We start from the raw sequence: 16,558 nt of genomic DNA, 5'->3' as shown, positions 1-16,558 counted from the left end.
TCGAGCGGCCGCAACGGGCGCCACCACCTCGCAGCGCACTGCGCAGGGCCATGCCGACGAGCCCTGCGCTCGCGCGCCGCCGCCACCGTAAGCACCGTGCCCCCCTCTCCCACCCACTCCGCTGTGTTTGGATGTGGAGATTGAGGGGTAGAATTGTGTAATTGGGTGCGTGCGTTTGGGTGGTCATAGACATTGGACCGTGATATTGGAAGCAGCCTGGGAACACTTCGCGCGCTCTTCCAGAATTCTTTGCTCTGGCGCTCGGTTTTGGGCTGATTTCGCTCGACCGCCCCAGAAGCGAAAAGGGCTCGCGCGGGACGAGGTGGAGAAGCGGCGGCACGCGGGGGCGCAGGTGAGCCCCGGCCTCGCCCCTCCCCCTCCTTTCCTTCTCCGGCCAGCACCGGCCTCCTCCCTCTCCACATCTCCCATGCAGCACCCCCGGCACCCGCCCCCATCGCCCATGCGGCCCGCCCCCATCTCCCCGGTCGGCCTGCATCTCCGGCCATCCGCCTACGCCCCATCCGGCCAGACCTCTTCCTCCATGCCTCTTTGAACCCGTCACTCTCACCCGATGCATCTCTCACTGAGATCCCCTGCCTTCTCCCCACCCGATTTGGCCCCTACCTCGTCGCCTGTCACCTCCTCTGTAGCCACCGTCTCTCCCATATATCCCTCTGTCTCATCAAATGATTCAGATCCGATGGCCTCCCCACCATATCTCGACCAGATGTGAATATTGCCATATTGTAAATACACCAGTGCAAGCTATGAACTTCGATACATATTCAGATGCTAACAAATTGTCTCTCATAAATTTGCAGGTTGTTTAGCTGAGGCAGATTCAAGGTTTGTTCATCTATAATTTGTGTTATCCTGTCATATGTGATGTTTGTTTGCTGGTAGAATAAGCAAATAAATTTGCCTTGCCATAATTTGTGCTATCCTGTCATATGTGATGTTTGCCTGCTATCCTTTCATATGTGATGTTTGCTTGCTATCCTCAAATGGTTCAGATGTGGTGTGCCAAGTCAGGGTTTATTAATCTCTGTGATGGAATGATACATAATTTTAGAATGCTTGCTGCACCATGTCTTGGGTTATACTTGTGTGTCTAAATAATATATTATTTTGGAATGCTTGTTGCACCATGGCTTTCTATATTTACTTGCGTAATTGAATGAGGCATGCATGGCTAATTTCTGAAATCTCTACTATTAAAGGGGGATCGAACATCGTGATGGTTCGACCTCCCCTCGTGGTTCGACACCTCGTTTGATCCCCCCACCTCGTTGGACACGTATCATTGGGCCACCTCCTTCCCACGATCCATCCACGAGACCATGATCGCCTCTCGCGAGAACCGCAACGATCTTTTTACAGCACCTCCCACACTTCCAACCCTCCGGTTTACAAGGGGAAAAACCAAAAAAGAAACAACCTTACCCACGCATGCACGTTTCCTATGCAATCCAGAACTGCCGCTAGACCAGGCAAAATCAACGCACCGGTATGCACACATCTATACATGCACGATCTGCTAGGGCTTCTCCTTATTTCCTAACGACCTGACCATGCATGTTCCTCCTTCCTGGTCATGCTCGCCATCGTGCCAGACGGGAGGCCGCCATGTGCACCGTTTCAATGGTGTTCCTCCTCGAGGAGCGCGTCACTAGCATGACGCGGGCGGGGAAGTGGTGGACGCGCAGGGTTCACGCCTACGTTTGGGGTGGCCATCGCGCTCTACCTCCTGGCCTCTGAACTCACCAGCATCGGTCGCCGCGGCGGCGTTGTCTCTATCGTCTTCATCGAGATGCTCCTGGTGGTCCTCTATAAAGCCCCGAGCCCTGGGCAGGGTTGATCGTCGAGGCGGAAGCGGCTGAGGCCCGGAGCCCCCTCGAATTGCCACGACTCATGGAGGAGCAGAAAACAAGCCGGCAGCGTGCCTGAGCTAGGGCAGTGGCGGCTGCAATCCAGGTAGTTTTTTTCCTCATCTCTTATGCTCACTCTCTCTTTGTGGTCTACAAGGGCGTGCTACGGCTGCGCGTACAGACATGGCCATCGCTCTAGCTACATTCATCCCGGTGCAGGACCGGTCGTCTCGGCATCGCAGAATCGCAGGCGAGGGCGCCGGTGACGGCTGCCAGGTGCTCGTGGGGCTACTGAAGGGCGCGGGCGAGGCACATGGTTGATGCTCGGGACAGCTGCGGAGCGGCGTGCGCGAGTGCAGGGCAGGCAGTAGCCAGGGCGGCGGGAGAGGACCTAGGACACGTTGTGTTCATGTAATCATCTTGTTCGTCTCTCCCTTTTGTTCGTCCTGTGTGACTATGTTTTCCTCTTATATCCTGTAGCTCTAACTATGCTTTCCTCTTGCATCCTGTAGCTTTAAGAACGACTTGTGCAGGTAATTTATTTCTGGTCACCAAAACAAGTTTGTTCTTACACTTTGACGTTATGATTTGTCATTATTCACTAACATTGAGAGTACTAATGGGTAGCATGGTATGATCAAGAGAAGGGAATAATTTTCTACAGGTTATTTTGTTAATGATAATGACACGAAATCACCATGAATATTAATATACAGGAGGGAGTACTATTTTATTGGTGTCATTTAATATCTAATTATTTTGTTTCAAATAAAGTACCAAATTTAGTGATTAATTTTTCTTTACCGCGTCATGCACGCATCTCTAATCTTTATGGTGTTGGCTGATGTACATAGACTGTACATGGAACCTTTATGATCTACACTGCCAACTACACCATGTGACAGATTGCTTCAATATAGCTTTTGTCTGCGACGCAAAGAAAATGGTGTGACATGGAGAAGGAAACGAATTGTCTAAGTAATAGAGTTGTCACTTAAGTTTCAGATTCAATTTTAGTCTTTGAAAATTGTTATCTAAAAAATTTATTCATAAAACTTAGAGCTCATAGAACTTCTATGATACGCCTAAATAAATAATGTATTCGCTATAACCAAACTGATCAAATTATATTATACTCCAAAGTAAAGCACATCAAACATTGATAGTGCAATAATTTGATCGGTAACATCTCTCCCGTGGCAACGCACGGGTATTCGACTAGTGTAATGTAGCTGCACCATGTCTAACTTGGACTTGGTTGATTACATAAACGAGGAGAACAAAAGAAGAAAGAGGAGACGGATAGTTTTGACCAAACTGTATTTTGAATCGTTTCTTCTTGGGATAGCATATCTTAGTACGCAGAGGGCACCAAGGGATTTAGGGAGCTTTAGTGACGATGAGGAAAAAAAACATTCATCGGAACTATTTGCTAAAAGGAATGTATGATGGGGCAGAAGTAACATGCTATGATCAGCTGCGTTTAACTAAAAGAAACTTCCATAACTTATGCACCATGTTGCGTGAGAGGGCTGGTCTGTTGATGTTGAATTAAAAAATGGCTCTTGATGGATATTATGTATGCATGTTGCTACTTATAATCTGATTTAGTGTGTATCAGACTTCTAAACTTGTTGTGCTAAAACTTGTAATGTGGCCTCTTTTGTGTAAGACTTCTATAATTTGTTGTTGCCATCCTTATGAGACTTCTCACTTAATCATGTTATATTATATATTGTCAAGATAATCATATATGCTGCTGTTACATATATCTATTCCTATTTTTCGTGTTTTTTGAGAAGTTGATGTTGCTCTCAAGTTCACCATAATATGCTATTGTTTGCTACTGTTGCATACAACCTATTTTTTTGTATCTTTTCACAGTAGATGTTGTCAAGTTCATCATAATGTACTGCTGGCCTGTACCATCTTTTATGTTTTATTTCATTTTTTCATTTTTTTGTAATACATCATTTTTCAAATATATGCATGTGTTGCTCAAATTCCATTTTCAAATTTGTACGGCAAATTGTGTTCCCACATTTTTAAATGTCCAATTCCAAACTATGTGCATCCAAACATGATTGGGCATTGTTCCTTCCTATGAATTCCAAGAGCCCAATACATGAACATCCAAACACCATGTGTGGCATTGAAGCTCAATATCAATGTCTTGGGATATTTGGCATTGGAGCCAATTCAATACCAAGGTCCTCAATGTCTACATCCAAACACAGCCTCAGAGATGTGGTTTCGCGTTGGTGCTTTAGTCCTCACTAGCATTTACCTTGCCACCGTCAATTTTTTGGTGTGATGGTTTTTACTACGAATTATTAAAGTGATGATAACACCGTTGCATTTCAGCATGAAGGAGCAATAATAATGCGTTAGATCATCGCCAACCCCGCTATACAGTACTCCGTACTTCAATTGCGTACGCAGCATCACATGTAGTCTCACGTCTGTATGGACACGCACACCCATCAGACCCTCGCTTCTTCGTAGCATGAGACTGTTCTCTGATTTCCTTTGTTTCCCGCCGTCAACTGGAACAGCAGCACGGGTTGAACGAAAAAATGTTCAATCTCCAACGATCAAGCTGAAATAACCTACCAGCCCTCGTCGTCGGACCTACACCATCACCGGTGGCGGCGGCGCGTCGGCTCGCCCGGCAAGCTGCTGCAGGGTAATGGGGCGGCAGATGCTCGTGTCGGAGTCCGTCGACGGCGGCACCGACCAGGCCCAGTCCGCGAGCAGTGTGTTCACTGTCTCCGTGACACTGTACAGGTCCCACCAGACGTGTCCCTGCGGTGTGGGGCACGCCATCTCCCTCGTCAGGCACCCGATGGTGCCACCGAACGGGCCCAGCCCGCAGCACGCGTCCCTCGCCTCCTCAAACCCTGCAGGCTCCAAGGATTCACATAAAAACTTCATTCTCATTTGATCAGATATTCAACTAATAACAAGCAGAAAATCGCTAGGACATAATGACAACAACTAGTATGGGACGGAGGGAGTACTTCCTAACCTTGTCGTTTAGGTCGTGCTAACTGCAATTCGGATCGCTCTGAGTACTACTCCTATGTACTATCATTGCACCGATGAACATGACTTTCTGCATCTTAATGAGCGTCAATCTACAGATAAAAGGGCCGCGAATCCAATAATAGGGACGGCTAATTACTGAGCCAGCGCCCGGCCACCCTGGGCAGTTGCCCGGGCTCCCTGCGTACGCTGACGTTGTACATGCGGTGCCACAACTGAAAAATTCATGTCCGTATACTTTATTTCCCGGGCAGAATTGTTTTGGCCCAAAACTTAGGCACACTTTGGGCTTCTTGTGGCAATGGGCCTCGTGAGAACTAAGCCTAGCAAGACTGAAACGTCTGTTCGGCTGGTTCATGTCCAATTTTGTTGCGCTGATCGCTCCGCCTCCTCGTTCCTTCCTTTCTTTCTCACGTATCGCCAACCGCCAGGACCGCGTATCCAGGAGATAGACTGGCCGCGAGCAGAGGCTGGCCGCGCGCCGGCAGAGCCGGTCCATCCCCAAGAAGGCAGAAACCGATGCATCTTAACTACTCGGCTCCTCCATTGTGACTAGGTAAAATTGCTAACTGATCTATTCATGTGGGGATTAATCGACATACCTATGGCTTAAATTTGAGATCAAAGCATGGGGAATTATCCAGGGATGATTGTGACTTCATGAAATTAGTTTTGCTTTAGGTATTTGTTCTAGATGTTTGCTTTAATATAAAGCGGGGGAAAAGCCTTTTTCGTCAGTCATTTGTTCTACATAGTTGAATGTTTACTTCAAAATTCTAAATTATACTCACAAATCACAACACTTAATTTTCATGTATTACAAATCCATTTCTTAATCTTGAAGGACGTTTCGATTATAAATTGGATATCTATAATTTTGTCTGTAACATGGCAAATTTGATTCGATGCATGGCTCGGTTCTATGACTTTTGTTGCCAAGTCTCAACGTTATTGTGGTCTATCTACTAAATTCTGCTATATTATATGTTAGTTCACTTTAAAATACATTTGTATGACTACCATATGTTTGCATTTTTACATCAACGTTAATGTGGATTTTTGGTTTGAATGTTTGAGGATATTTTGTATATTGCATACATGAATACCTGATTTCGATTTCTAGATTAGTCACTTAGACTTAAACTCGCCCAGGCTTCACAAAAGTTATGGCTCCACCACTGACTATATACGTAGACCTCACAGCTTATTCTGTCGTTTCGATATTGTACAAGGCACTTTTTGACCCCAGAGAGAAGAGAAAAGAATGTGACCATCTATGTTTCTTGTCACGACAACCAGTTTCTATTGAAATACTATAACTAGAAAAAGTGATTTTGCACACAACTGATCAAGAAGGTAACTAAGAGCATGGTTAATAATACAGTCAACTGCTAGCTATAAGGTGTTGTTATATCATATATAGTCAACATATATAGTCACTCATACAACAAAGTTAGCTATAAGGTTGGTTCTAAGATTAGTACTTTTTCACATCTTCTCTCTATCTCTTTTCTCACATTTATTGCACCTGCCTTGAAGCACGCATATAGTCAGGCTCTTACATAAGAGCCCACTCCCCTTATTTTTTCATGTCTCTCCTCCACATTGGCAAAATTACCATGTAAGCCGGCTATAAGCCCACTATTGTACTTGCTCTAACAAGTATTTTAGTTCTAGTACTAGTAACTAGCGGGGTAACCCGCGCATTTGCGCGGCTAGGCTCAACACATATTGTTTTGTCTTCAAGATATTTCAAAAGTTGGTGCTTATTATTTTACTTGTAAATTTTATTCTCTTGAAGCTATAGTGTTCGTGCGGTGAATTATTATTTAAAAATTTATGCATAATATATGCCTGGCGGAAACATATGATTGCATTTTGATATAAATCTTCCGATGGTTGTATTTGGTCTTTGGCAAGGTTGGTGATAATTTTTTTGATGTTATTCGAGTTTTTAACCTACCATGTGAAATCATTTACTTTCATATTGATCTCTAACTTCCCTCCTCCACTCCTCCTCGTCGAGCAATGTCTATCTCTTCAACAACATATATTATTTGTGAACCATTTTATATAGGATTAAATCGAAATATTGATGGTTATACATGATCTTAGTAATCTATTAATCCACTCACCCCTTGACATGATGGAAGAGAAGACTTTACAAACTACCATCAGTCAAGCATTTGATTTCCTTCTATTGGTTGGCGTGTAAAATTTGAATTTGGCCAACGGATATGGCCCCACTTGGTACACACTTTTCATCTTTTGAAAAAAAACACGTGCTAGTTAAATTGATATGTGAATTTGAATTATGGTTTTTTGCCTTTGGGAACAGCTGAAATCTTATCGACAGAAAGAGAGAAAAAATATATTGGTTTGAAGGCCAGCCATATACCCATAAAGCTGGCCCATAATTTTCAAAAGTAAGAAAAGACATATTTATAGGTTCCGGAAAATTTTGAGATAGTGGAAGAGAAAAAGAAATATAGAGTTAGAGACCATTTATATACCTATATAATGGGAGTTATTTTCAAAAGTAAAGAGAGTCATATTTGTAAATTTTCAGAACATTTAAAATACATATCATGTGTACTTGTAGATGTGCTCTATACACATGAGTAATTTCATCATTTTTAAATATATTTATTTCTGAACTACGAAAATAAATAAAAAATGTGCATATGTAATAGTAAATAGTACGTGCATTCTACAGATATATTTTTGCTTTTTAGCTTATAGATAGATAAACATGTTTATTCACGAAATTCTACCTACGTGTAATGAGCAGCTCCCTGCAAAAGAATGAGCAACTATCTGTGCATCTAGAATAACTGATCGGACTTTTTACCTAAAGATTGTGCTTGTTGTCTTTTAAAGTGGGCTCATAAAGCAGGCTGGACCCATTTGTGAACTGTAACTTTGCATTAGTTAATTAATATACATGCATGTGCTAGCTTCTCATTAGTACTACACGCTAGCATACACCGACTGTTTTTGTTTTATTTTACAGCCTTTGGGTCTCTATTAGTGAGGGAAGTAAGCGTATGCATAACCAAGACTCTGAGCATTACGTGCCTCTTTTTTTTACGTGGCGTGGAAGCTTTAAGCGTGTATATTTGGAATCTTCAAGTAAAGACGCCACAGTCCAATATGTTCGTACATACATGTTAATCTCTTATGTAATTTATTTTAAATCTCAACTGTTATTTTCTTTATCAAACGATGCAAAAAATATTAACATATGTGGATAACCGTGATGGCTTGTTAGTCTCTTATTTTAATAATATAATAATAGATAGATTTCATAAATATAATTACTGTATTCTTTATCTACCAAAAATGCTTTCTGTATATAAAGGCATTGCCGTTCTTAGAAAAACAAATACATACTATATTTTTTCTAAATAACAGAATTATAGTGTCCATCCAACTATTGAATTTTATAGTTCTTTTACATGCAAAAAAATCTTTTTGCCTGTACAATTTCCGTAGTCTCTTGTTTTAATAATAATATAATAGATATATTACATATATATAATTATTGTATTCTTTATCTACCAAAAAAATGCTTTTTATATATAATGGCATTGCCATTCTTAGAAAAACAAATACGTACTACATTTTTTCTAAATAACAGAATTATAATATCCATCCAACTATTGAAATTTCTAATTCTTTTACATGCAAAAAATCTTTTTCACTGTACAATTTCTGTGGACATTTTTTTGGGAAATACGACTCTGCTGCGTATTTTCCTCTATAATTTTTGTGGCCATTTTTTTCACCCGTGTAGACTCTGAATGGTTGATTCGTATTTGCAAGCAATATATATTCTAGCTGTCCTACAGTTCCTTATTACTTTGATGTTCCCCAGCTGAATTTCATGTTGCATGCAATCCACGCTCATGCAAGCAAGAGCCATTATGCCTTGCCTTCTGCATGCAAATTAAATACTTGGAAGATAGCATCCAAACGTTACGCTGTACGTATACGAATTACCATAACATGACCCGTATAGTAATTGGACTTCATCCGGAATCCGTTTGTATTAGCATATGGACTCTTCTTGCCTATAGCCGATGGAATAGGTTCACGTACATACTCTGTTTTGCTGGCTGGCCTTTCCAAGCTCACATCACGCTCCATGAAAAAAAAATTCAGATCACCCAATCACTGCCGTTGATTTATCATAACTCTATCGTTTTAATAATATAATAGAAGATTGGTTAAGACGCTTCGATCACCGATCAACCCAGCTAAGTTTGAAAAACAGGCACAGCATGGCTCACATGGAACTGATTGAACACCCGGTAGCAGCAGGTGTTCATTTTTCCGAATGTGTTTGCAGAAACAAAAGAGCGCAATGCGGCAAACGTCGACTCACATTGGTGATCACATACAAAACAGATAATTTCGGTTAGTAAAAGTAATGTTACCATAGGCGGCCGGATTGGTGATCATCTCCATGACCCCCTTGTAGACGTCGCAGAAGACGATGTCGGCGCCGGGCAGCTCCGGCCGGAGCGCGTCCAGCTGCGCCTCCACCCTGGCGTTGTACCCCTGGACGAGCTCGTTAGCCTCCTCCACGCACCCGCGGCCGTCCACGAGGTGCAGCCCGTCCCACATCACCCGCGGCGCGCACCCCAGCGGCGGCACCCCCAGCACCGCCACCCTCCTCACGTCCGCCTCGTACAGCTCCTGCACCGCGCGCGCCACGCGGCCGGCCAGGAGGCGGGCGAAGCCGCGGCGGCCGTGCTTGGGCGCCGACGCGTCCGCCTCGGACCCGCGCGCGAGCAGCCGCGCGTACGCGTCGGCGCCGAAGGACACCACGAAGACGGCGCCGGCCGCGGCCGCGGACGCCTCGCCCGGCGTGGCGGCCTCGAGGCGCAGCAGCTGCAGCGTCTCGGCGGCCAGCCGCAGCTGCTGCCCGACGGCGCCCATGCGGAACACCCCGGCTCCGCCGCTCTCGCCCTCCTCGCCGCCGAAGTTGACGCCCATCGCGGCCGCGGCCGCTGAGCCGTTGAGCGTGGAGATGAGCGGCGGTGGCGGGAGCTCCATCTTGGCGGCTGCATGCACGCACGTGATGGTGCGCGAATCAGGAGCGGAGCTGGTGGGGTTCAGTGGAACGGGGGCGTTCAAGGTGCTTACCAAGGATGTCGGGGAGGAGGCGGCGGCGGCCGGAGTGGAAGAGGCAGGGGCTGGAGAAAGAGGAGGGGGGGGTGAGGTTGAGGGACAGCGTGGTGGCGGCACAGCTGGCAGTGGAGTCTCCGAGGACGAACATCGCAGTGGCTGGAAACGAGTCGGCGGCGCCGGAGGTAACGAGGCGGAGGAAGAGCAAGAGGTGGAGGAGGAGGAGAGCCATGCCTCTCGCGTTGCGGCGCCAACACAAGTAGGCTTGGCTTCGCGGGAAGGTCCGGGCTGAGCTCCTGAATTCACTAGTGTATTTGAAATTTTGGTGTCTACAAAAAGGTATTTGAAAATTTTGAAACATACTCGCATGATATTTGAAAAATCAATTTTGGATATTTCAAAAAATTCTGAATTTCTTTTATGAATGTATAAACAACGTATGAGACTACAACCCCTAAAAATCAAATCTAAATTCGTAATACAAATTCAAAAACAAAAAAGACAAATCTAGCATGACTAGTGTCACAAAAAGAAAAAAGCAAAATTGACACCATTCACATCTGGATTTGTTTTTTTTTGGTTCTCAATGTGCATTTCGAATTAGAAGCTAAAATTTCTAGGGGTTGTAGACACATTTCTTGTGAACGTCATGATTTTTTAAAGATTTTTTGAAACATTTGAATTTGTTTTTTTAGATCTGAATTTGATTTTTTTGTTATCATAGAGCATCTAAGGTGTGGTATCACTGGATATTCGTCTCTTGTAATATTTGCTCGAACGCCCATCTAGCAACTTGTTGTATGTGCCGTTGTGCAAGTGAGCAGATCTCTCGCGCTCCTGGGAGGTCTCGTCGCCGGGCAGAAGGAGGAGGGAGCCTGGACTGGGAGCCAGATCGGGGAAGAGCCGCTGTGTCTCCGGAAGTTATAAATTGCATCCCCTTTTGCTAGAATTTCAAACGCGAATAGCACAGGGAAATTTGGGATTTAGTTCCATAACTATGATTTATTGGGTGTAATCCTCCTCTCATGGCCGAGATTTTGTTTTTTGGGGAGTGCCCTTGGGCGCACTTTATCAACATCAAATGACAATTACATCGAAAACAATGTCTGTGTGAGATGTGGCATGTATTATCTCTAATTGGGGATCAATTCGCCATGAATGGCTGTACAAGCTCACACACACATGCGAGATCCTGGCCGAAGCCACCAACTCCGTTCCCAATCCACACGCAACACACGCCAATGGTTATATACCAACATACACCCTTAACGGGCCCAGTTCGGGCCTGCAAGCCACCGGGGAAGCTGCCGGGCTTGAGTGGGCCGTGCGATCGGCCCACGAGTCGAATCATCGTCTTCACGCTCTCCTAGTTGCTCTATTTCGGCCTTGGACTCGCTGACATTCCCCCCTTCTTGAGAACCGGATTGTCCCCAAGCCGGAGCCCGCGGAAACAGCTGACGAAGGGAGTCTTTGTCTTCCCAGGTAGCTGAAGACGCGTCTCCCCCGCTCCACTGGACCAGAACTTGTGCCACATATCTGTTATCTGAACGGCGGAGGCGCTCCTGCAGCACCTTGACAGGAAACTGGAGGCGAGTATCGATAGAAGGTAGTGAGTTGAGTACCTCATGGTGTGGCTACACGCAACATTTTAGTTGTGAAACATGGAAAACATGATGTATACGGCTGGCTGCTGGAAGCTGCACGCGATAAGCCACCTCTCCAATCTTATCCAGGATGAGAAATGGGACAAAGTACTTGAAGGTGAGCTTGTGATTAGCTCTGTGCGCCACAGAAGATTGCACATATGGTTGAAGTTTGAGAAATACCCGATCACGAACAGCAAATGTCCTTTCAGTGCGTTTCTTGTCAGCCTGATGCTTCATTCTTTGCTGAACACGCAACAAATGTTGGCGCACTGACTGCTGAACAACTGCCCGAGCATCTAACCATTGCTGCAAATCAACATGGTCAATGTAATCTGAAGCAGAAATTCCAAATTGCCGAGGGCCATGGCCATAAAGAACTTCAAATGGAGATTTGTTAAGTGCTGAATACCAGTTTGTGTTGTACCAAAACTCACAAAGTGAGAGCCATTTTGCTCATTTCTTCGGATGAGCACTGATGAAACACCTCAAAAAACACTCCACCTGCTGATTAACACGTTCAGTCTGTCCATCTGTTTCAGGATGATATGTCGTGCTCATATTAAGTACAGCTCCCGTCCTCTTCACTAGAGCTTGCCAAAATTTGCTTGTGAACACTAGATCCCTGTCAGATACAATATAAAGAGGCATGCCATGAAGCTTGTAAATATTATCCAAGAAAAGTTCAGCAATTTTCTGGGCAGTGTATGGGTGTTTGACAGGAACAAAATGGCCATATTTTGTAAACTTGTCAATGACCACCATGATGGAGTCATACTGATTAGAAGAAGGCAGCCCTGAGATAAAATCCATTGTCACAGTTTCCCAAGCTTTTGCAGGAACAGGCAATGGTGAGAGCAACCCAAGGTAAGCCACTCTCTCTGGTTTTGCTTGTTGACAAATGAGACAAGATTGCACAAACTGCTGGATCTTTTTCTTCATACCTACCCATTTAAACAATGCACAAATTCTTTTCTAGGTGACAAGAAACCCAAAATGACCACCCAGGGGAGTGTCATGGAAAGCTTGGCAAATTCTAGTGTGAAAGCCACTGTCATTGCCCACCCAAATGCAACCTTTATATCTCAGCACCCCGTGTATCAGTTGAAAATTGTGTTTGGACTTTGGTTGCACTGACAACTGCTGCAATAATTCCTGTGCTTTTGTCTCATTCTTGTAGCTTTCAACAACATCTTCCAATCAGCTAGGCCGAACCCCATAAATTGCTAACACTTGAGAATCTGATTATGGTCTCCCGGAGAGAGCGTCAGCTACAGAATTATCAATACCCTTCTTATAAACAATCTTATAATTCAGTCCCATCATCTTTGTGAGTGCCTTTTGCTGCCAGGGTGTATGCAATCTCTGCAGAAAGATTAACCAAACTCTTTTATCTGTCCTGATAATGAATTCCTGGAACTGTAAGTATGGTCTCCACTGCTCAATAGCTAATAATATAGCTAGATATTCCTTCTCATAAACAGATAATCCTCTGTTCCTAGGACCTAAAGCTCTGCTAACAAAAGCAATGGGATGGTCCTGCTGCATAAGAACAACACCAATACCAACATCACAAGCATCAGTTTCCACCACAAACTACTTAGAAAAATCAGTCACTGCTAAGACAGGAGCATGAATAAGGGCTTGCTTCAGAGTTTGAAAAGACATCTCTGTAGCTGGTGTCCACACAAAGATAGCCCCCCTTTTCAACAAATCAATTAATGGTCTACTGACCATGCCATAATTCCTGATAAATTTCCTGTAGTACCCAGTTAAGCCCAGAAATCCTCTAACTTGTTTCAGATCAGCAGGAACTGGCCAATGTTTGATAGTTGCAATTTTGCTGGCATCAGTAGAAACCCCTTCACTACTAATGACATGGCCCAAGTAAGCAATTTCTTGTTTAGCAAAGTCACACTCGCTCAATTTAACTCTCCAATGTTTCTCCAACAAAATTGTTAGCACCTTTTCTAGATGTATGAAATGTTCCTTTAGGGTTTTACTGAAAATGAGAATATCATCAAAGAAACATACTGCACAAGGACCTTCTCTCAAAACTGGAGCTAGGTCTATGTTCATTGCTCCTTGGAAAGTATTAGGTGCACCTGTCAGGCCCATAGCTACCACAGTAAACTCATAGTGCCCAGTATGTGTTTGGAAGACAGTCTTAAATTCTTCTCCATGTGCTAATCTGATCTGATGGTAGCCAGCTCTTAAGTCTAATTTGGAAAACCAACAAGCTCCAGCAAGTTCATCAAGTAATTCATCTATGACAGGAATAGGGTACTTGCTTTTTACTGTGAGAGCATTAACATGTCTGAAGTCAATGACCAACCTCCAATCTCCTTCTTCCTTTTTCTTAACCATCAGAGTAGGGGAAGAAAATGGATTGTTTCTCACCTGAATTATTCCCCTTTGTAGCATTTCCTGCACCCGCTTCTCCATTTCAACTTTCAGATGAGGAGGAATTCTATAGGGTCTGATTGATATTGGTTGAGCACCAGGGATTAATGGTATACTGTGATCAAACTGTCTTCTGGGAGGTAGACCTGTAGGAGGAGAGAAGACCACTGCATACTTGTCCAACAGAGCTTGAATTTTAGGTAACTGTTCCTTTTGTTCAGAGATAACATTTTGGAAAATGGCCATAACTGTAAAAGCACATTCCTTAGGCAGATCTCCTTGCAGAGTGACAGTAGTACCCTTGTATTAGAATGAAAGCCATTTCTGTTCCCAGTCAATGTACATGGGGCTGTGTTTGGCTAGCCAACCCAGGCCCAAAATGCCATCATAACCCCCTAATGACAGCAATCTGAAGTCATGTGAGAATTCTTAGCCTTGATAGTCCCACTGACATTGTTTCACTTGTTGTGAACAAGTCAATTTTCCTCCACCTGCTACCTTTACTGTAACTGCTTTAATGTCAGTAACTTCTAGGAGCAGGTAATGCAAGGAACTGTCCAAGAACGAGTGAATGCTGCCAGAATTGACTAAGAACTTCAGCTCTGTATTTTTAATGTTTACTGGCAAGGACAAAGACAAGATAGACACACTTTTGCTTGTAGCAGCTGCTGACAGTAGCATCAGATTATCAGTGTCACTGTCTGAATCATCAAGAGAAGGAGTGGAGCCTTGCAACTATTCTATCAGTTCCTGCACCACATGCAACTGGACTGTCAATTTGCATTAGTGATCTTTGGACCATTTCTCACCACAAATGAAACACAATCCCTTATCCTTCCTAAAATTCCTTAGGGAAGTCCATTTATCTTCCACTGGCAGAGATCTATGACCTTCAGCTGGTTTTTTCTCTTCTACTGTCCTTGCCTTATAAGGATAAACTCCTGATGGAGCAGTACTTCTTTTTGCTGTGGAAGTGTGTTGAGAATATTGCATTTCGCCCAATTCCTCATGGAGCAAGGCCAATTCATAAGCAGTATCCAGATCGCGTGGTTTTTGCATGGCAATGGCCATCTGAACTCCTGGTTTTAGACCATCAATGAATCAGGTGGTGTAATGCAGAGGATCAGGACTAGATTCATATGCAGTGAGTTCATCATACAATTCTGCAAATTGTTCCACATACTCCTCCACTGACCCCGTCTGGTTAATTCTGGACATCTTCCTCAAGAGATTCTGGTGCTGATTCCGACTGAACCTTGTCTGCAATAGGTTGCAAAATTCAATCCAATGCAGTTCTGCAGTTCGCCTCTGCACTGACTCCAACCATCGGGCGGCTGCACCTTCAAACTGGGCAATGGCATAAGATATCCATCTGTTGTGGTGAGTGCCCCATAATTTGAAGTAATCCTCACACCTAGCTTGCCATAATCGTGGATTAGACCCGTCAAATCACGGCAATTCCACCTGAGGGCCTGAACTGTACTGCTCACCTTGATCCAGAGCAACAAGTTCGCGGGGGGAGACTGAATTTCCTGTGGAGACGACAGATCACGTGCTCCGCGAGCCGGGGGGGGGGGGGACACAGATGTTGTGGGTTCTCACCTCTCTGCCAGCAGACGAGCCCCCGGGCCCGCCCTCGTAGTCAACCTTGTCGACTCACTCTAGATCGAAGTAGATCCGCTCTATGTCGAGGTGGAGCTCGGAACGGACGCTGTCGACACAGGCCGTGATGATCCCATCCAAGGTCTTGGTTGAATCTTGGAGCAGCTTGGTCATGGACTTGAGGAGGTCGTCGTTGTGTACCTTGAGGCGCTGCTCGAGGTCGTCGGTGACGGCCGCCTTGACAAACTCGTGGATGTTGCGGCCCTCCGCCGACAGGTTCTCCATGGCCTCTCGCTGTCGAAGATCGCTGAATCTGGTGGGGTGGGGGTGGCGGGGAAGCTCCAGGATTGAACATCTTTGATGCCAGATGTGAGATGGGGCATGTATTATCTCTAATTGGGGATCAATTCGCCATGAATGGCTATACAAGCTCACATGCACGCGCGAGGTCCTGGCCAAAGCCACCAACTCCGTTCCCAATCCACACGCAACACACGCCAATGGTTATATGCCAACGTACACCCTTAACGGGCCCAGTTCGAGCCTGCAAGCCACTGGGAAGCTGCCGGGCTCGAGTGGGCCGTGCGATCGCCCATGAGTCGAATCATCGTCTTCGCGCTCTCCTGGTTGCTCTGCTCCGGCCTTGGACTCGCTGACAGTCTGGGATAATAAAACTCGAGGGGACACCCTCCCAATTTATTAGTACAATTTTAAAATCATAAACCCACCTAGTCAAATTATGTGATATCATATTAGCATCCATGGGACACTGGATAAAACTCACTGCATCAATTCTATGAGCTATTGATGACCCACAAGTATAGGGAACTGCAACTGTCTTCAAGGGTAGTATTTCAACCAAAT

At 44.8% G+C, this 16,558-nt stretch overlaps 1 protein-coding gene and 1 long non-coding RNA gene across 4 annotated transcripts; one reads left to right on the top strand and one right to left on the bottom strand.

Moving 5' to 3' along the window:
- Positions 1–203: 203 nt before the first annotated feature.
- Positions 204–2,473, top strand: LOC125508643 (uncharacterized). 3 transcript variants are annotated; one of them, XR_007283686.2, is made up of 3 exons: positions 204–352; positions 822–846; positions 1,614–2,473. It is a non-coding gene; the product is annotated as an uncharacterized LOC125508643 (long non-coding RNA). The 3 variants fall into 3 exon arrangements; XR_007283689.2 differs by having other exon boundaries at positions 822–2,279; positions 2,381–2,473; XR_007283687.2 differs by having other exon boundaries at positions 822–2,473.
- Positions 2,474–4,404: 1,931 nt separating this feature from the next.
- LOC125506991 (GDSL esterase/lipase At1g71250-like) lies at positions 4,405–10,278 on the bottom strand. Its single transcript, XM_048671695.2, has 3 exons — positions 10,065–10,278; positions 9,353–9,982; positions 4,405–4,768 (listed from the first exon to the last, which is right to left on the bottom strand). The coding sequence occupies exons 1-3, from the start codon at positions 10,276–10,278 to the stop codon at positions 4,500–4,502; spliced, it is 1,113 nt and encodes a 370-aa protein (XP_048527652.1). The 3' UTR covers positions 4,405–4,499.
- Positions 10,279–16,558: the final 6,280 nt, after the last annotated feature.

The sequence above is a fragment of the Triticum urartu genome, chromosome 5A, assembly GCF_056163025.1.
Source record: "Triticum urartu cultivar PI428250 chromosome 5A, HENAU_Tu73, whole genome shotgun sequence".
Classification (NCBI taxonomy): Eukaryota; Viridiplantae; Streptophyta; class Magnoliopsida; order Poales; family Poaceae; genus Triticum; species Triticum urartu.
The sequence above is the reverse complement of the archived record's forward strand: the minus strand, read 5'-3'. Positions and strand labels throughout refer to the sequence as shown.

Excerpts from the sequence above, each read along its gene's own strand:
- LOC125506991 (XM_048671695.2), bottom strand. The coding sequence starts at position 10,278 with ATGGCTCTCCTCCTCCTCCACCTCTTGCTCTTCCTCCGCCTCGTTACC. Across the intron at positions 9,983-10,064 it reads CCTCCTCCCCGACATCCTTG|CCGCCAAGATGGAGCTCCCG; the intron begins GTAAGCACCTTG and ends GCGTGCATGCAG. Across the intron at positions 4,769-9,352 it reads CACCAATCCGGCCGCCTATG|GGTTTGAGGAGGCGAGGGAC; the intron begins GTAACATTACTT and ends TGGAGCCTGCAG.